Source organism: Dendrobates tinctorius, unplaced genomic scaffold, assembly GCF_039654945.1.
Source record: "Dendrobates tinctorius isolate UK_male_01 unplaced genomic scaffold, ASM3965494v1 ptg000127l, whole genome shotgun sequence".
NCBI lineage: Eukaryota > Metazoa > Chordata > Amphibia > Anura > Dendrobatidae > Dendrobates > Dendrobates tinctorius.
The window spans coordinates 1586816-1607622 of record NW_027361795.1 but is presented as its reverse complement, the minus strand read 5'-3'; the positions used below and the strand labels follow the sequence as shown (position 1 = coordinate 1607622).

At 44.8% G+C, this 20807-nt stretch overlaps 1 protein-coding gene across 1 annotated transcript in view; it reads right to left on the bottom strand.

The window, feature by feature from the left end:
• Positions 1 to 15147: 15147 nt before the first annotated feature.
• Positions 15148 to 20807, bottom strand: part of LOC141047469 (uncharacterized) — an 85600-nt gene continuing 79940 nt past the window's right edge. Inside the window, exons 6-7 of the mRNA XM_073542579.1 lie at positions 19030 to 19060; positions 15148 to 17798 (exon numbers count right to left, since the gene is read on the bottom strand). Coding sequence (XP_073398680.1) covers positions 15148 to 17798; positions 19030 to 19060 — 2682 coding nt within the window. The remainder of the gene's footprint in view (positions 17799 to 19029; positions 19061 to 20807) is intronic.

The following is a 20807-nucleotide window of genomic DNA, read 5'->3' as shown; positions in this document are numbered from 1 at the left end:
CCGTCTCTGCAACTACGGTCGATCGTTACACCCTGATCAGTTGTTTTCCAAGATGAATTCTTAAAGGCTTTGGTATTTGTGAATTGAAACCCATTCAGTGTAACGAATGGAAGCGGAGGCAGAGATGGTGAAGCTCACATTCGTTTTTATTTTTTAAGTGGAACCTCGGGACCACGGTCCGGGGGGCTCCGAAGGGGGCGTGACTAGTGAGCCCTGGGTTCCCGTAGTAAAGCTCCTCAGGCAGGGCCAGAATGGAATACCCGGAGGATACAGGTGCTACCTCCAGTTAGACCCCGAACACGTGGCAGCTGTCCCAGCGGGACCAAAAGGGATAACAAAACTTACAGCAGAGTCCGTAATGAGACGGGTCCTGGATCCAGGTAGTTGGTAAGGAGTCGGCTCCAGTGACCTTCACACAGTTCATGGACTCGGATGGCTGTTGGTGGAACAGGATGGCTTAGGCCCAGATGGTTGCAGATATAACCAGGTAACACAGGATACTGATATGCTGTGGAGACAGAGAGCATTAGACAAAGCACAGAGACTGTAGATGCAGTGCAGACAGGTTAGCATGAGAACCGGATGTAGCAATGATAGATACTCGTTGCTCCGGCGCTCTCCCTATGGAGGAGAGGCCAGAAATAGCAGCCAGTGCGCTGCTATTGGTTAATTGCACTTTTTGAATAATGCACGCCGCCCCTTTAAGAAGGCAAGAGAGCAGGCGGGCGTGCCCTAATAGCCTTAGCTACAGATCTCACAGGACGTCAGGAGGAGGAGGCAGGCCAGAACGCTGAGCAGCAGCATGAGAGGCTCGAGGTGAGTGCCCAGAACAGAGAGCAGCGGCAGGCCTGGACGCAGCGCCAGGACGGGGGCCAGGTGTAACAGTGGCAGACCTGGGCGCAGCGCCAGGACGGGGACCGGGTGTAACAGTATCCCCCTCTTTACACCCCTTCTTCTTCAAGCCTGCGTAGAACCGTTTAAGGAGAAGAGGAGCCTGGATGTTCTCCCTAGGCTCCCAAGATCTCTCCTCAGGATCAAAACCCTTCCAGTCCACCAGGTAGTAGGTCTTACCCCCTCCTTTTTTTCGGCCAGGATATGCTTTACCTCAATAACATCATCCTCCGAGACAGGGTCAGGAGTGGTACCAGGATCCTTAAAGAAGGGACTCAAAACTACTGGATTGAGGAGAGAAACATGAAAGGAGTTAGGCACACGTAGGGAAGTGGGCAACTTCAGCTTGTACGAGACTGGATTGATCTGTCTCAAGATCTGAAATGGTCCGATGAACCGGGGACCCAACTTGTAGGATGGCATCTTTAAACGGATGTACTTAGAAGAGAGCCATACCTTGTCTCCGGGGCGAAAGATAGGTGCATCCAAACGTCTCTTGTCCGCATGCCTTTTCATACACTGGGAGGCTTTCTCCAGAGCAGTTTTGGTATCCCTCCAGACCTTAGAAAAATCTTCGGAGAAAGTATCGGCAGCTGGAACGCCAGATGATCCGGAGATGGGAAGAGGTATTCCGGGTTGCAATCCGAAGACAATCTGAAAGGGAGGCTATCCAGAAGATTCACTTACTTGATTGTTGTAAGAAAATTCGGCCCAGGACAGTAAGTCTACCCAGTCGTCATGATGGGCGTTGACAAAATGACGCAGGAATCCAGCCAGGATTTGATTTGTCCTCTCCACTTGTCCATTGGACTGGGGATGGTATGCTGAGGAAAAATCCAGTTCAATCTTACCAGTTTACAAACTGCTCTCCCGAATCTTGAGGTAAACTGGACTCCTCTGTCGGACGCGATGTGGAGAGGGAAACCATGGAGATAGAAGATGTGCCAGATGAACAGATCCGCCTACTCAGGAGCAGTTGGAAGACCGGGTAGCGGAATGAAGTGAGCCATTTTAGAGAAGCGATCCACCACTACCCATACCACAGAACAGCCAGATGAGATCGGAAGATGTGTGATGAAGTCCATCTCGATATGTTGCCAGGGAGCAGACGGAATTGGAAGAGGCTGAAGCCTACCTGCGGGTAGGTGCTTGGCCGTCTTGTTACGAGCACGGGAAGGACAGGCTGTGACGTACTCCAGAATGTCCTTAGCCATGGCAGGCCACCAGTAGTACCGGGAGATGAGTTGCAGAGTCTTTCTCTGGCCGGCGTGACCAGCCAACTTGGACGAGTGACCCCACCAAAGGACACGAGTACGTTCAGAAGCTGACACGAAAGTCTTCCCGGGGGGAAGCCGGGCAAGATCAGAAGCGACCGCGACTAACCTTGAGGGTTCAATGGTGTGCTGCGGTTCATCTTCTTGATCAGGAGGTAGAAAGGCTCTGGAAAGTGCGTCTGCTTTGACATTTTTGTCAGCTGGGCGAAAATGAAGAACAAAATTAAATCGAGCAAAAAACAAAGCCCAGCGGGCTTGACGAGGGTAGTGGTGGATCGCTTCTCTAAAATGGCTCACTTCATTCCGCTACCCGGTCTTCCAACTGCTCCTGAGTTGGCGGATCTGTTCATCCGGCACATCTTCTATCTCCATGGTTTCTTCTAGAAGGAGCTCTTCATCAGGTAGTCGTATACACCGATCACAAAAACCTTGCTTACCTTTGCGCAGTTTGGAGGTAAGCAAGGTTTTTGTGATTGGTGTATACGATACCTGATGAAGAGCTCCTTCTAGAAGATGCCTCCAGTCCTGCAGAGCCAATTTGATAGCCAACAATTCCCGATCTCCAACAGAATATTTCCTCTCTGCGGAAGAAAAAACCTTGGAAAAAAAAAACACAGGAATGCATTCGCCCGGAGGACGATTTCTGGGTTAGTACAGCTCCCGCACCTACTGAAGAGGCATCGACCTCAAGAAAAAATTGTTCATTGGAGTTAGGACAATGAAGAACAGGTGCGACAGCAAAGGCCTTTTTGAGAGAAACAAAAGCCTTCTCAGCCTCAGGAGGCCAATCCTTCGGATTTGTACCTTTCCGGGTTAGAGCTGAGATGGGCGCCACTCGAGTGGAGAAGTTAGGAATGAATTGTCTGTAGTAGTTGGCAAAGCCCAGAAATCGCTGTATGGCCTTCAACCCAGACGGACGAGGTCACTTGAGTACAGCCGATAACTTCTCTGGATCCATTTTTAATCCTGTGGAGGAAACAATGTAACCGAGGAAAGGCAAAGAGGATTGTTCAAAGAGGCACTTTTCAAACTTGGCATACAGTCTGTTCTCCCTGAGCCTCTGTAAGACCAGGCGATGCGAGACCAAGTCAGTAGAAAAAATCAGAATGTCGTCTAGGTAGACAACACAGCTGTAAAACAGATACCCAACCTTTTACAAAAGGCCCTCCAAAACGTGGAATCAAACTGCACTCCCCTGTCTGAAACCATACTCACAGGCACACCATGCAGCCATACCACATGTTCAACAATTTATCTAACGTCTCTGCATTAGGCAGACCTGTCAAAGGTATAAAATGCACCTGCTTACTAAATCTGTCCACCACCACCCAAATGACCGATTTACCACTAGAAGGAGGAAGATCGGTGTTAAAATTCATGGACAGATGAGTCCATGGTCTATCTGGAATTGGCAAAGGCACCAATTCCCCGGCCGGCCGGTAATGGGAACTTTTAGCACGAGCACATACATCACAGGACGACATGAACTTAACCACATCTGAAGTCAATGAGGACCACCAAAACAACCTAGAAACAGCTTTACAGGTAGCCAAGATTCGAGGATGTCCACTCAGGGCAGAATCATGAAACTCCCGAAGTATCCTGAGATGAAATTGAATGGGCACAAAGAGCTTATTAATCGGCAATGACGGAGGGGCAAGAGACTGAGCCTCATGAATCTGCCGCTGCAACACCGAGGACACCCCAGCCACAACCACACCATGCTGAAGAATGGAGGAAGGAGGTCCAGGAGGTGTTATCGGGTCCAGACTACGGGATAAGGCATCAGCCTTGACATTTTTAGAACCGGGCTGAAAGGTAATAAAGAATTGAAACCTTGAGAAAAAAAGTAACCATCTCGCCTGTGTCGGTGTCAACCTCTTGGCAGACTCTATGTAAGCCAGATTCTTATGATCTGTAATAACAGTGATTCGATGGACCACCCCCTCCAAAAAATGCCTCCATTCTTCAAATTCCAGTTTAATGGCCAATAACTCTCTGTTACCTACATCATAATTCTTTTCTGCAGAAGAGAATTTCTTCGAGAAGAAGGCACAAGGTCTTAAACTGGTTAAAGTGTCAGGGCCCTGGGACAATACAGCCCCACCCCCACTTCCGAGGCATCCACTTCTACAATAAATGGTTCAAATTGATCCGGTTGAATCAATGCAGGGGCAGACATGAAACACTTCTTTAATGCCGAAAATGCCGCTGCGGCTGGAGCAGGCCAATTCTTGATATCAGACCCCTTTCGGGTCAAATTATTGAGTGGCTTAACAATTTGAGAAAAACCCCTTATAAATTTCCTATAATTATTAGCGAACCCCAAGAAATGCTGAAGACCTTTAAGATCCCTGCGTTGAACCCAGTCCACAATGGCCTGAACCTTTCTAGGGTCCATATGAAATCCCTCAGCCAACAAGACGAACCCCAGAAAGGACAACTCCTGGATCAAAAACAAACATTTCTCTGGTTTAGCAAAGAGAAGTCTCTGGAGAACTGCACACAGGTGACCTATGTGAGCCTGCTTCTCCACAGAGTACACCAGAATATCATCAAGATACACTACCATAAAGCACCCAATAAAGTCAGAAAAGACATCGTTGATAAAATTTTGGAAAACAGCCGGAGCATTAGTCAACCCAAAGGGCATAACCACATTTTTGAACAGTCCCTCAGAGGGGAGAAACGCAGTTTTTCACTCATTGCCCTCCCATATACGGATGAGATTGTATGCCCTCTGAAGATCCAGTTTAGAAAACCACTTACCCCTTCCCACTTATCCCTGATTTACACAACCAACTGTTTGGGGCTAAGTATTTCTCACAGTGATCTTATTCAACTCTCGAAATCGAGGCATGGGCGCAAACCGGGCCTTGGGAAATTTTTGCATCAGGAACAAGATCAATGGTACAATCAAATGGGCGGTGTGTTGGTAAAACCTCAGCCTCGTTTTCGGAGAACACATCCGTAAAGTCCTTCAGGTCCTCCGGAATACCCTCCAGACTGACGGATGACAAAGACATAGTAGTAAGACAACCTTCAGAACAGTTAGGTCCACACTTCACAATATCCCGGGACACCCAGTCAATAACTGGGTTATGAAATTGCAACCAAGGAAACCCCAACACCAGGCCAGCTGGGAGATTATGCAAGACAAAACATGAAAAACGCTCCTGGTGTTGGGCCCCCACCTTGAGGGTGAACTCTTTAGAGATGAAAAACCTGCCCTTGGTGAGGGGTGTAGAGTCAATGGCCACGATTTTAATGGGAGTTCCCAACTTAACTGTCCCTAACTTACAGCTGGCCACCAGTTTAGAGTCAATTAGGTTCATGGATGACCCACAGTCCACAAAGGCCAAAGTGGGAGTGAAGCAGTTCTCAACACTAAGTTTCACTTTTAACAGTGCTTAAAGGAATGAGGAAAAAGGTACCTGTGAGCCTGGGTAACCTCCTCGTAGGTACCCATATTTAAGAATTTTCCCGACAACTTGGGAGTAGGCTGTCAGAAGGGACAGTCCTTCTTCCAATGTCCTGGAGCACTGCAGTAAACACAAAGTTTGCCTTCCCGTCGATGTCTCCTCTGCTTTTCCTTGAAGGTGATGGCCCCTACTTCCATGGGCTCTGCAGGATGTGAAGGTTCCGGTTTAACCGGAAGGAAAGGGGATTCCCGTTGCATGACTCTTCTCTCCCATATCCTCCGAACCATGCGAACAGCATGAGTCATGGCCTCTTCCAGAGAGCTGGGAGGAGGATGAAGAGCCAGGGCATCCTTTAAATGATCAGACAGTCCCCTCCAGAACTGATATCTGAGTGCCGAGTGGTTCCAGGACACCTCTGGGGACCATCTCCGAAATTCCGAACAGTAGCATTCGGCAGAGAGCTTTCCTTGTGATGGATCCATAATAGTGTCCTCTGCCCATCTGACTCGGTCTGGTTCATCATAGATGAGGCCCAGAGCCTCAAAAAACTTATCGACAGACATTCTCTCAGGGGCGGTCGGGGGTAAGGAAAAAGCCCAAGACTGTGGACCCTCCCTCAGTAAAGATATAAATATCCCCACTCGCTGACTCTCATCCCCTGTAGATCTGGGTCTAAGGGAAAATAATAATTTGCAACCCTCCCTGAATGTGTGGAGCTTGTCCTTCTCGCCAGAAAAGGTGTCAGGGAGTTTCACCGAAGGTTCAGGAGAGTGCAAAGACACGTCAGTCACCTCATCAGACTTACTGACAGAGGAGGTCCCCCGGGTTAACTTAACTGTCTCAGCCATCTCCCTCTGCACCTGCTTCTGAGAAGTTACCAAGGTTCTGTGCTCCACAGATAACTCCTGCATCATCTGAGTAAGGTTGGCAACTTGGTCCGCCAAAGTACCGAGCAGATCCATACCAGAAGAGAAAAAAAAAGGACCAAAATCCCCTTTAAAATGTAGTGGGTCAGTGATAATGTAATGCAACGGTGAAGCAGTTGCGCACAGCCACCACCAGGGGGCGCTGTTATGGAAAAAGGGTTGCACTTATTGTGTAGCACCTCGGTGCAGAAGTGCAGGCTGCCACCAGGAGGAGGAAGAGTTGTCAGACAGGCCTGAGTCAGAAATAAACAGAAAGACGAAGTACCAGAGGTCACAGCAATGCACGATGTCAGGGACGAGCCAAAAGTCAGGGCCAGATGTGAGCGCGGTATAAGAAACGTGAGACGGAAAGAGGAGTCGAGGTACAAGCCAGTACTCTGCCTACTCCCCAATTGCTATGATCGGGTTCGATCGCAGAATTTAGGGGGTTAAAGTGCAAGAAGCTCCTGGCACTGAATGCCAGGTTTCAGCTGTCAGAATCAGCTGACACCTGGCGGCGATCACGCGCGCTCAGCCTCTGTGCATGCAAAATCGCCGGGACGTATCCATATGTCCAAGGCCATTAAGTACCAGGTCTTGGGGATGTATGGATACGTCTCGGGTGGTAAAGTTGTTAGGACACTCACTGGTTTATTATGGGTGCTGCATAAGCCAGTGCAGAGTTATAAGGGTTCAGCTTGCTTGTCAGGACAAATAGCACTGTAGCTCCACTCTTCAGGCCTACCGAACACTGAATATCTCAAAAGGCCGACTATTTAAATTCCAGACCACACCTTGGGTGGAGATAAGGGGGAAAACCTCCCACCCCCTCTATGGTTGTCCACAAAAAACAAGCCCTTAAAATGGTCAATTAACCCCTCTCAACGCATAGTTTGTTAAATTGTTAGAGCAAACTTCTGGGTTTCAAATTACTGAAGCTAATAGCCTCAGCGAAATATCCCCTGAAGCACTTTGCCATTTACTTTCTCACAATATCTATAATGCAATTTGCCTAAAACACAAAGGCAATGTGTCATCTTTAACTTTTAGGCCCTTTAAAGATCACTTCATCTTCACTTAACTGTTCACAACGACAGTAATTTTGATCAGGGTTGCCCAAACCCTGACATATCCCTGTAGATAAAATGGCTAGATTAAACGATACATAATCTTTTTTTTTCTTGCTATAAGGCTAGGGTCACATGACAGCTAGAGTTGAGCGATACCATCCGATACTTCAAAGTATCGTATCGGATGGTATCGGCCGATCTTTAAAAAAAGTATCGGTATCGCCGATTCCGATACCGGAAGTCCCATTCAAGTCTATGGGACTTCCGGTATCGGAATAAGAAAAACCCTTTCCTGCCCTTGTACAGCCTCTCTGGGGTCTGTACGGGCCTTTCGGGGGGCTGTGCCGGCCTGCCAGGGGGTCTGTGCAGGCTCCGGTGGTCTGTGCCGGCCTGCCGGTGGTCTGTGCAGGCTCCGGGGGGCTGTGCCGGCCTGCCGGGGGGCTGTGCCGGCCTGCCAGGGGGTCTGTGCAGGCTCCGGTGGTCTGTGCCGGCCTGCCGGTGGTCTGTGCAGGCTCCGGGGGGCTGTGCCGGCCTGCCGGGGGGCTGTGCCGGCCTGCCGGGGGGCTGTGCCGGCCTGCCGGTGGTCTGTGCAGGCTCCGGGGGTCTGTGCAGGCATCGTCCGATGGGACTACAAGTCCCATCTGGCGATGCCTGCTACCATGACAGTGATTGACACATTAGCCAATGATGGGACAGTAGTAGTCCCATCATCCGGCTAATGTGTTAAATGTAAAAAAAAAAAAAAAAAAAAATTACATGCTACATTCATACTACATACTACATACATGCTACATTCATACTACATACTACATACATGCTACATTCATACTACATGCAACATACATACTACATATATACTACATGCATGCTACATATATACTACATGCATGCTACATACATACTACATGATACATACTACATATATACTACATGCATGCTACATACATACTACATATATACTACATGCATGCTACATACATACTACATGCTACATGCATGCTACATACATACTACATGCATGCTACATACATACTACATACATGCTACATACATACTACATATATACTACATGCATGCTACATATATACTACATGCATGCTACATACATACTACATATATACTACATGCATGCTACATACATACTACATGCATGCTACATATATACTACATACATGCTACATATATACTACATACATACTACATATATACTACATGCATGCTACATACATACTACATATATACTACATGCATGCTACATACATACTACATGCTACATGCATGCTACATACATACTACATACATGCTACATATATACTACATACATACTACATATATACTACATACATACCACATACATACTACATGCATGCTACATATATACTACATGCATGCTACATACATACTACATATATACTACATGCATGCTACATACATACTACATGCTACATGCATGCTACATACATACTACATGCTACATACCACATATATACTACATACATACAATACATTCATACAATACATACATAGACATACAGTACATATAACATAGAGTAACATACTTACCAATACTTGTCACATTGTTCCCCGAAGCCATTGTCGTCTACGGAATAAATATTAACATAACAAACCACAAAAATACTCACCCACGATCCGAAGCAGTCCACGAGTGTGTCCCACGACGATCTTGGGTAGAGAACTGCAGCATCAGCTGATGCTGCCGTTCTCTACGGGCTGCAGGAATCCAATGACGGAAGGTAGGTATCCTTCCGCACTGTATTCCTCCGCCACTTAAAAAAAAAAAAAGTCCCTAGTCTCACTTTATGCCATTGCTGTGTGGGAATTTCCCACACAGCAATGGCATAAAGTGAGACTAGGGACTTTTTTTTTTTTTTAAGTGGCGGAGGAATACAGTGCGGAAGGATACCTACCTTCCGTCATTGGATTCCTGCAGCCCGTAGAGAACGGCAGCATCATCTGATGCTGCAGTTCTCTACCCAAGATCGTCGTGGGACACACTCGTGGACTGCTTCGGATCGTGGGTGAGTATTTTTGTGGTTTGTTATGTTAATATTTATTCCGGAAAGACAATGGCTTCGGGGAACAATGTGACAAGTATTGGTAAGTATGTTACTCTATGTTATATGTACTGTATGTCTATGTATGTATTGTATGAATGTATTGTATGTATGTAGTATATATGTGGTATGTATGTAGCATGTAGTATGTATGTAGCATGCATGTAGCATGTAGTATGTATGTAGCATGCATGTAGTATATATGTAGCATGTATGTAGTATGTATGTGGTATGTATGTAGCATGTAGTATATATGTAGCATGCATGTAGTATGTATGTAGTATGTATGTAGCATGTATGTAGTATATATGTAGTATGTATGTAGTATATATGTAGCATGTATGTAGTATATATGTAGTATGTATGTAGTATATATGTAGCATGCATGTAGTATATATGTAGTATGTATGTAGTATATATGTAGCATGCATGTAGTATATATGTAGTATGTATGTAGTATATATGTAGCATGTATGTAGTATGTATGTAGCATGCATGTAGCATGTAGTATGTATGTAGCATGCATGTAGTATATATGTAGTATGTATGTAGCATGCATGTAGTATATATGTAGCATGCATGTAGTATGTATGTGGTATGTATGTAGCATGTAGTATATATGTAGCATGCATGTAGTATGTATGTAGTATGTATGTAGTATGTATGTAGCATGCAGTATGTATGTAGTATGTATGTAGTATATATGTAGTATGTATGTAGCATGCATGTAGTATGTATGTAGTATGTATGTAGTATGTATGTAGTATATATGTAGTATGTATGTAGCATGTAGTATGTATGTAGTATTTTTTTTTTTTTTTTTTTTTTAACATTTAACACATTAGCCGGATGATGGGACTACTACTGTCCCATCATTGGCTAATGTGTCAATCACTGTCATGGTAGCAGGCATCGCCCGATGGGACTTGTAGTCCCATCGGACGATGCTTGCACAGACCCCCGGACATCAGCACAGCCCCCCGGCAGGCCGGCACAGCCCCCCGGCAGGCCGGTACAGACCCCCACAGGGTGCACAGCCCCCCGGCAGGCCGGCACAGCCCCCCGGCAGGCCGGCAGAGACCCCGGGCAGTCCACACAGCCCCCCGGCAGGCCGGCACAGCCCCCCGGCAGGCCGGCAGAGACCCCCGGAAGGCCCGAAATGACGGCGCATCATGATGCGCACACACCGCGCATCATGATGACGTCAGGCCGTCAATCAACTGAACTTCCGATTCCGATGCCGAATTCCGATATTGAAAAAATATCGGAAGTCGGTATCGGAATTCCGATACAGCAAGTATCGGCCGATACCCGATACTTGCGGTATCGGAATGCTCAACACTAATGACAGCATAAAAAGTTGTCCAATTGTCATCCAGAAAAGTGATACAATATTTCCTCACTTGTCATCTGTGTGTGCATTCCGTTTTTTTTACAGTAGCAGCTTTTAATCATTTACAGGACCATTTACAGTTTACATTGTACGGTGGTGTCTGATTTTTTTCTCGCACCCATAGAATTGAATGGGTGAGTCCCATCTGATTTACGAGTGAAATTGCAGCATGCAGATTCTGTAAGTGAAAAAATCAGTCACCTGCACCGCTCAAATAAATAACATGAGTTGGTGAGCTATCCATTAACAAATCGGATAGCGCTCACCCGATTTATACGCTTGTGTGCATGAGCCCTAAAGAAAGTAGCGGGGGGAGGGGGCTGCGAAAATAAAATTCTATCCACAGAGTGGCACCCTACCAAAGCCCAGCTCTCAAAATTATTTCCTATTGCTGATTCTATTAATGATTCACAAGAAAAAAATGTGGACAATCCCTGGATTGTAAACATGTTCTCTGGAATGTGTAGCTGTGACCATTCACAGTATAATGTGATGCCTCATAGCAGGAGCAAGTTTGCTGCATAACAGGTTTCCTATGCCACTGCTATTTTTTTGCATGCAAATATTTTTTTTCCGCTTTATTAACACTAAAAGTTTGTAATAGACTCCATGTTCCCCCGTCAGTCTTTATGCTATGAATGCATTGCCGGGTGCTGGCAGTGGCTGCGGGCTGTGGGACATACCTTACCATTTATGGTTCTTGGCGATGACAGACCAGATTTGGATCTCCCAGACTTTTACCTAATACAGGAAATCTCAGCTGCTCTCTTCAAATTCAGGGATTACATAATAACTGCTGCAAGCAGTGACAATATACTTACTAAGTGCTGGACGGAGATTATTCTACATACAGCTAGGCAGAAATAATCCTGCTTCATCTTACGGAGATGGGTCAACCCTTAAATTATAGGTTAGTCATCATTGTACACACAGATCCCTGTGTGCTTTGCACCGGGGTCTTAGTATCGATAATAAACATAATTATCATCTTATCATCATCATAATGAACAAATTAACCTCTTCCTGAATAGAGAAGTAGGCCTTTTGATAGCAAAAGGGCACCTGTCATGTTATTGATCCCTATTAAACTGCCCCGCGTGGCCACATAGATTAGGTGACTTTCATCACATACATGTCTTTCTAAAACTAAACATCCGAGTCTACAATTAAAAAACATTTTTAATGTTTACTTGCCTCTCCTGCTTCCAGTCATATGGGTGATGCTTCCAATCACAGTCCTCTGAACACTATTCACACCTTCCTCATTTTGATTGACAGGCTGGACAGCCCTTACGTCACAGTGATTTCCATGGAAATCCAGCGCCTGCGCACCGACAGCCAGCTGTCCGAGCATGTGCATTGAAGAAGGGTGTACATCCCCAGCTTCATTTGTCACCTGCACATGCTCCTGAAGCTGCTGGTCACCGCATGCTTCGTGCATGTAGGGAGCGCGCGTGGCAGGGACAAGAATGGCACGGTGTGAACGACACACGCTCACAGCATGCATAAAGACCATGACAACAAGCATCTTCGGGAGCATGTGCAGATGACATATGAAGCTGGAGACGTACACCCTTCTTCATTGTGCCAGGGAGCTGGCTGTTAGTGCGCAGGCTAGATTTCCACAGACATCGGTGTGACGTCTTGTCTGTCCAGCCATTAAAGTAGAACTCCCATCAACATTTTTACCCTCTTAATTTATTGCAATTATCCTGTTATATAGCACTCCATAGATGGACAGAAACCACTGTTTGAGGACAAGAAAGGGTTTGGAAGGGAAAGAGCACTATTTGACTTTTAGATTACAGTTATGGCTGTAATAGATTGCAGATGCCTTGTTGTTTTCTCAGTGTCCTCAAGATGACAAAACAATAAAAAACCCACAACTGACTACTTGTCACTGACGTGGTTAGTGAAACCACTGTGCCAAGGACTGTGGAGAGCCTGGGGGGCCTAACTAAGTGAGCACCAGACTGTTCACTAGAGCCTCTGATGGTGAGATTAGACTTGCCTCCCAATGACCACCAGGTGCCAATCCACGACAGACCAACGGTCGCACAGCAGCTGGACCCAGAAGGACAGACTGGATGGAGCAGCAGGCAGAGCTTTTATCAGAGTGCAGCTGACCAAGTTTGTAACTGAGTGCAGCAGGCAGGATTTGCATCCAGATTTGCTACTGAGTGCAGCAAACAGGATTGCACTATAGCATTGGAATTTTCAGGCATGGTACATTCGCCCATTTGTACTGTATTTTAGTATTGTTATTACATAAAAGCGCGGTGTGTAAGATTTCACTTATGATTATTATCTGAAATAAGAAAAGCTTATACTCAGCTCTAGCACTGGTGACTAGAGATGGGCGAACCCAAAAAGTAAAGTTCGGCGTCCATACCAAACACCTACTGTTCAGGTACGGACGCCAAACACGTGTTACTGTTCGGGTTCGGCTGCCCGAACACCGGGTGTTTGTCACACTGTCATGTGTATAAAGTAGATATGACAGGCTCAAACCCCAACTTAGGTGCTCTGGGAAAAAACAAGACTAAAGTATAGGAGTAACCCCGGCACACTAATAACATGAAAGTAAAGTCTTCTCAATGACAGTCTTTAATTGTTGTGATTTTATTGATTGTGAAAAAAAAGGGTGGTGTTACAATCCAAAAAAGGGTGGTGTTACAATCCAACGTTTCAGCTCTACATCTCGAGCTTTCATCAGGGATATGACTACAATATATACAATAAAAGAACAAAAATCAATAAATAAACTTTATAAAGTATTATAAAACCAAAAATCTAGTGATAGGTGATACATAAGGTGGGGACAGTGTCAAACATCCTTTGTGAAGGTGTGTATGGATCTATAATGATGTGAGGCCAGTGAGTATGTATTGTGGTGTGATACGGTGAACATGTGAGAGGTTGAAAAGAGGAATAGAGTGAAGGTGTAAGGAGTTGAAAAGCATGAATGTGTAGGTAGTGTTGAGAAAGGGCATTAGGGGACAGTGAAGTGGAGTGGGAATAAAGGTGAGGTCATCTAAGGAGGCAGTGTGTAAGGGGTGCTCTTGGAAATGTTAAGGCATAAGGGATAAATACCTAGATCCTTGGTTTTGAGGTGTGTGTATAAGTGGTATAGGTTTGCCTTTGTAATCCAGCTGCTGGAACGGTACCTATAGTAACCACTGAGAAAGGGTATAGGTTAAGGAATAGCGAGGTATATAGAAAGAAAAGATATAAAAGAAAGTTTTAGGGGTCACATACCGATGTGTAGGGTCAGCACGTGACTCCCGTCCTAAGGACAAAAAAGCAGGTCAATAAGCTGAGATGGAGAAAGGAAACCCAGTCTATGAAGACTGTAGGGCACCATTACCTTGTGTCCTAAATCTAGTCAGGTGTGGAGGAGGCCAGAAGTGCATGTGGCTTAGTGCAGTGATGTTAAATACTGTCAAGCACTTCCTGATTGGGTGGGGAAGGGGCGGGAATGGGGGGGAAGGGCCATCGCCATCTTAGTGAGGTCAAAAATGTCTGAATGAATGTACTGAGCATGTGCAGGGCAGGGATAGAGAATGAGCATGTTTTGACTTGACAGGAAGTGATGGTGGCAGTCGCCATCTTGGTGAGGTCAAAAAATGTCTGAATGAATGTACTGAGCATGTGCAGGGCGGGGATAGAGAATGAACATGTTTTGACTTGACAGGAAGTGATGTTGGCAGTCGCCATCTTGGTGAGGTCAAAATTGTCAGAATGAATGTACTGAGCAGGTGCGAGCCATCCAGGAAGTGAAGTAAAAAAGGGAGGGTTGTGAGGAAATGTCACATGCATACAGGCGGCCATTTTAACGGTGGGACTGTGCTGAATTCATGCACGGTGATAATTTCAGTGCTGGTTGTGCCTATCAGGTTTCAGAGAAACTTCCATTTCCTGCCTAAAAACAAAGAAAGGTAATTAGAGCAAGGTTTACATACAAAGAGTAAAATGGCGTTCATATTAACACACTTATGTCAGAAATATCTCCTATAAACCAAAAAACGTTGTGTAGGAAAAGAACTTATTTGGTAGTGATTTTAAACTCCTGATGAAAAACAAAACTAATTCACTATGAAGTGGAATTTAGAAGGGATTAATACATTTCAGATTCTCTATTGAGACCGTGTGGATGGAGGGTATTTAGGTGATATATCCAATACGCTTCACGCTCTTTGAGCGTTTGGATTCTATTACCCCCTCGTCTGGGTACAGGGATTTGTTCGATAACCTGAAATTTCAGTTGGCTTACAGAGTGTCTATTTTCCACAAAATGGGCAGGAATTGGTAAAAGTGTGTTCTCACACCGGATGGTTGATTTATGTTTGGAAATGCGGTCTTTCACATGCTGGGTGGTTTCCCCAACGTATCCTAGGCCGCATGGGCATTTGATTAAATAGACGACAAAATTTGAGTTGCATGTAAAATAGCCATTGATCTTGTACCGTTTGCCGGACCTCTGATGGGTGAATGAATCGCCTTTACTAACATTCGTGCATTGTGCGCAACCCAAACAAGGGAAGGTTCCGTTGCGCACCGTGCTAAATGTCTTCTGCCTGAATGTCTTGAATTGGGAGCCCACGTCGGCTCTAACCAAAGTGTTTTTTAGGTTCTGAGCCCGCTTATGGCAGATGAGAGGAGGATTTTGGAAATTTTCAATCCCCGGGTAAGCCTTTTCTAGTAGGGGCCAGTGTTCAAGGACTGCTTTTTTGATCAGCGGAGAGAACGGGTGATAGGTGTTGATGAACTTAACCCTATTCTCTACATCACAGTCACGTTGGGTAATTCTGGTTTGTTGTTCAGCGTTAATTTTGGGGTATCCTCTTGTTTGAAACTTTTCAGTCATCTCGTCATGTCTCATTTGCCTGATATCAGGTGTTGAGACTATGCGGTCAATTCTGTCATGTTGGGATTTAGGTAGAGCTATCTTCACGTGTCTTGGGTGACAACTGGACCAGTGTAGTAGACTATTACGGTCTGTAGGTTTGACGTAAAGGTCACTTGTAAGGGTGCCAGAGTCAGTTTTAGAGATCATGGTGTCAAGGAAACTGACAGACTGTGTGTTGGAATGTGAGGTAAAGGTTAGGTTCGGTATACTCTGGTTGAGGTCATGTACAAAATCTGTGAGGCTATTGGTGTCACCTGTCCATACACAAAAGATGTCGTCTATGTATCTGAGCCAGGTAAGAGCATGTTTTCTATATAGATGATGTGTGTAGACAAAGTCAGCCTCAAATTTACACATGAAGATGTTAGCGTACGGGGGGGCTACATTCGCCCCCATCGCGGTACCCCGTGCCTGAAGGTAGAATTGGTCCTCAAAGAGGAAATAGTTGTTGTTGAGGACCAATTTGAGTGTATCGGTACAGAACAATTTCTGGGGTTCGCTAAGAGAGGATTGTAAATCTAGGAACCATCTGACAGCCTCGATGCCAAGATCGTGATCTATACTAGTATATAGGCTGTTGACGTCTAGGCTGGCTAATAAACAAAAGGAAGGAATGTCATGGAGGGTTCTAACGTGGTTCAGAAAATCACCGGTGTCTTTGAGATAAGATGGAATTTTTGGTACTAGTGGAGTGAGGATCTTTTCCAAGGTTATTGACAGGGGTGAGAGGATAGAGTCGGTAGATGCCACTATGGGTCTACCGGGGGGCTTTTCCAAATTTTTATGTATTTTGGGGAGTATATAAATGACTGGAGTTATGGGACTTTGTTTGTGCAAATACTCTGCCAGTTTAGAATCAATTGTACCCAAATTTAAGTGGAAGTTGATCAAATTGTCTATCTTTCTCTCTATGGAGTAGATAGGATTCGTGGGGATGGTTCTGTATGTCGTGACGTCAGAGAGTTGTCTCTGGATTTCAGACAGATAGTATTTCTTATCCAGTACTACAATGGAGCCACCTTTATCAGCAGGCTTTATGACAATGTCCTTGTTGTTTTTAAGACTTTTCAGTGCTAATGATTCTTCTCTATTAAGGTTATGCTTAAGGTGGTATTTACCATGTTTGATTTCATCTATATACTTATCCACAGAAGCATTAACAAGTGAAATATACGTCTCGACAGGATGATAGAGGCGAGGTGGTTGAAACGTGCTCGGGATCTTGAGTCCGAGATCTTTGAGAATAAACGTCTCTTGGGTGCTGGTTCCCGAGGAGAAAGGTACCTGGTTGGTGTTTATGTCTCCGCCATCTTTGTCAAAATGTACCTTAAGTCTCAAAGAGCGGTAAAAACGATTTAACTCTTGGTGTACGAGGAACGGATCAAAGGAGGGAGTGGGACAGAATGAGAGGCCCCTCTGGAGAACTCGGATCTCGGCAGGTGAGAGACAATAGGTAGAGATGTTGAAGACAAGATTGTTCTTACCTGAGATCGAGTATTGGGACGTGTATCCCTCTGGGGGTCCTCGCCTGTTTTTTCTTCTTCCTCCTCGTCTGAAACTGTGTTTGGAGGTGCCGGGGGTTTCTTGCGCGGGTCGAAAAAAGACTTGGGCGGTTTCCCACCGCGTCCTCCTATGCCGCCTCGTCCAACTTGACCACCATCCGAACCTGAAGAACCTGATGAGCCATATCGGTTTCTGTAGGGGGGGACCATCTGGAAGTGTGGTATACCGCCATCTATAGACCTGGTTTTTGAGATAGTCGTCCTGGTCTCTCAGAAACTTGTTCTTTTTTCGTGTTTTCAGTTCATTGGTGTAGTCTTGTAGAGTTTTGTTGGCTCTTGCCTTAAGGCTAGCGAGATCTGTTGGAGAAAGGGTGTTAGTCAACTGATTTTCGATAGCAGCAACCTGATCTTTCACCTTCTGTATATTCTCCTGGAGAAATTTGATGGTCAACACCATTAAATCTATAGAGCACTTATTTAGAATATTTTCAAAAAGTTGACAATATTCCTCATTGTCACTGAAGAGGGTTGGTCGTAACGAGACCCTGAGTCCCCTCGGAATCCGCTGTGCCTTCGTGTATTGAGCTAAAGTATACTCATGCAATTCAAAAGATGAAAGTTTCTTCAATTCCTTTTCATAATCCCTCGATTTCACCTCACGGGTAGGGATATTCAGGAAATTGTCAGTTTCTATGACCGTAGAAAGAATACTAGATCTTTCTTCTTCGTTGAAGGAGAAGACACCGAAGGAGGCCATGAAAAATTGAGAAAATATGGTTTAGAGGGGGAGACAACTGTCTAAAATAGATCAAATATAAAGTAGATATGACAGGCTCAAACCCCAACTTAGGTGCTCTGGGAAAAAACAAGACTAAAGTATAGGAGTAACCCCGGCACACTAATAACATGAAAGTAAAGTCTTCTCAACGACAGTCTTTAATTGTTGTGATTTTATTGATTGTGAAAAAAAAAGGGTGGTGTTACAATCCAAAAAAGGGTGGTGTTACAATCCAACGTTTCAGCTCTACATCTCGAGCTTTCATCAGGGATATGACTACAATATATACAATAAAAGAACAAAAATCAATAAATAAACTTTATAAAGTATTATAAAACCAAAAATCTAGTGATAGGTGATACATAAGGTGGGGACAGTGTCAAACATCCTTTGTGAAGGTGTGTATGGATCTATAATGATGTGAGGCCAGTGAGTATGTATTGTGGTGTGATACGGTGAACATGTGAGAGGTTGAAAAGAGGAATAGAGTGAAGGTGTAAGGAGTTGAAAAGCATGAATGTGTAGGTAGTGTTGAGAAAGGGCATTAGGGGACAGTGAAGTGGAGTGGGAATAAAGGTGAGGTCATCTAAGGAGGCAGTGTGTAAGGGGTGCTCTTGGAAATGTTAAGGCATAAGGGATAAATACCTAGATCCTTGGTTTTGAGGTGTGTGTATAAGTGGTATAGGTTTGCCTTTGTAATCCAGCTGCTGGAACGGTACCTATAGTAACCACTGAGAAAGGGTATAGGTTAAGAAATAGCAAGGTATATAGAAAGAAAAGATATAAAAGAAAGTTTTAGGGGTCACATACCGATGTGTAGGGTCAGCACGTGACTCCCGTCCTAAGGACAAAAAAGCAGGTCAATAAGCTGAGATGGAGAAAGGAAACCCAGTCTATGAAGACTGTAGGGCACCATTACCTTGTGTCCTAAATCTAGTCAGGTGTGGAGGAGGCCAGAAGTGCATGTGGCTTAGTGCAGTGATGTTAAATACTGTCAAGCACTTCCTGATTGGGTGGGGAAGGGGCGGGAATGGGGGGAAGGGCCATCGCCATCTTAGTGAGGTCAAAAATGTCTGAATGAATGTACTGAGCATGTGCAGGGCAGGGATAGAGAATGAGCATGTTTTGACTTGACAGGAAGTGATGGTGGCAGTCGCCATCTTGGTGAGGTCAAAAAATGTCAGAATGAATGTACTGAGCATGTGCAGGGCGGGGATAGAGAATGAACATGTTTTGACTTGACAGGAAGTGATGTTGGCAGTCGCCATCTTGGTGAGGTCAAAATTGTCAGAATGAATGTACTGAGCAGGTGCGAGCCATCCAGGAAGTGAAGTAAAAAAGGGAGGGTTGTGAGGAAATGTCACATGCATACAGGCGGCCATTTTAACGGTGGGACTGTGCTGAATTCATGCACGGTGATAATTTCAGTGCTGGTTGTGCCTATCAGGTTTCAGAGAAACTTCCTTTTCCTGCCTAAAAACAAAGAAAGGTAATTAGAGCAAGGTTTTTTGGTTTATAGGAGATATTTCTGACATAAGTGTGTTAATATGAACGCCATTTTACTCTTTGTATGTAAACCTTGCTCTAATTACCTTTCTTTGTTTTTAGGCAGGAAAAGGAAGTTTCTCTGAAACCTGATAGGCACAACCAGCACTGAAATTATCACCGTGCATGAATTCAGCACAGTCCCACCGTTAAAATGGCCGCCTGTATGCATGTGACATTTCCTCACAACCCTCCCTTTTCCTCAACCTCTCACATGTTCACCGTATCACACCACAATACATACTCACTGGCCTCACATCATTATAGATCCATACACACCTTCACAAAGGATGTTTGACACTGTCCCCACCTTATGTATCACCTATCACTAGATTTTTGGTTTTATAATACTTTATAAAGTTTATTTATTGATTTTTGTTCTTTTATTGTATATATTGTAGTCATATCCCTGATGAAAGCTCGAGATGTAGAGCTGAAACGTTGGATTGTAACACCACCCTTTTTTGGATTGTAACACCACCCTTTTTTGGATTGTAACACCACCCTTTTTTTTCACAATCAATAAAATCACAACAATTAAAGACTGTCGTTGAGAAGACTTTACTTTCATGTTATTAGTGTGCCGGGGTTACTCCTATACTGTCATGTGTATGACAGCGCGGCAATCACTGCTTCTAATCAGTGGAGCCGCATTTCCCACGCTGTCCAATGACATTGTGAGCACGCAGCTTTGATTGCAGATATACAGTTCACCTCCGGTCAATGGTGTCAGCTGATGGGACTACAGCTCCCATCAGCCGACATCTGCTGCTGCTAATATTAATTAGAGAGTATTCTTCTTCCAGCCCCTGCCCTGTATATAAATAATTAAAAAAAACAACTTTGTGGGTTCTCCTGTAGTTTTGGTAACCAGCCAGCCAAAATTCACCGCTGGGGGCTGCAAACCTCAGCTGTCAGCTTCAGCAAGGCTGGTTATCAAGATTACAGGGGTCCCAATGCCATATTTTTTAATTATTTCAATAATTTGAAAAAACTGTGTTGGGTCCCTCCATTTTTGACAACCAGCTTAGTTAAAAAACCTT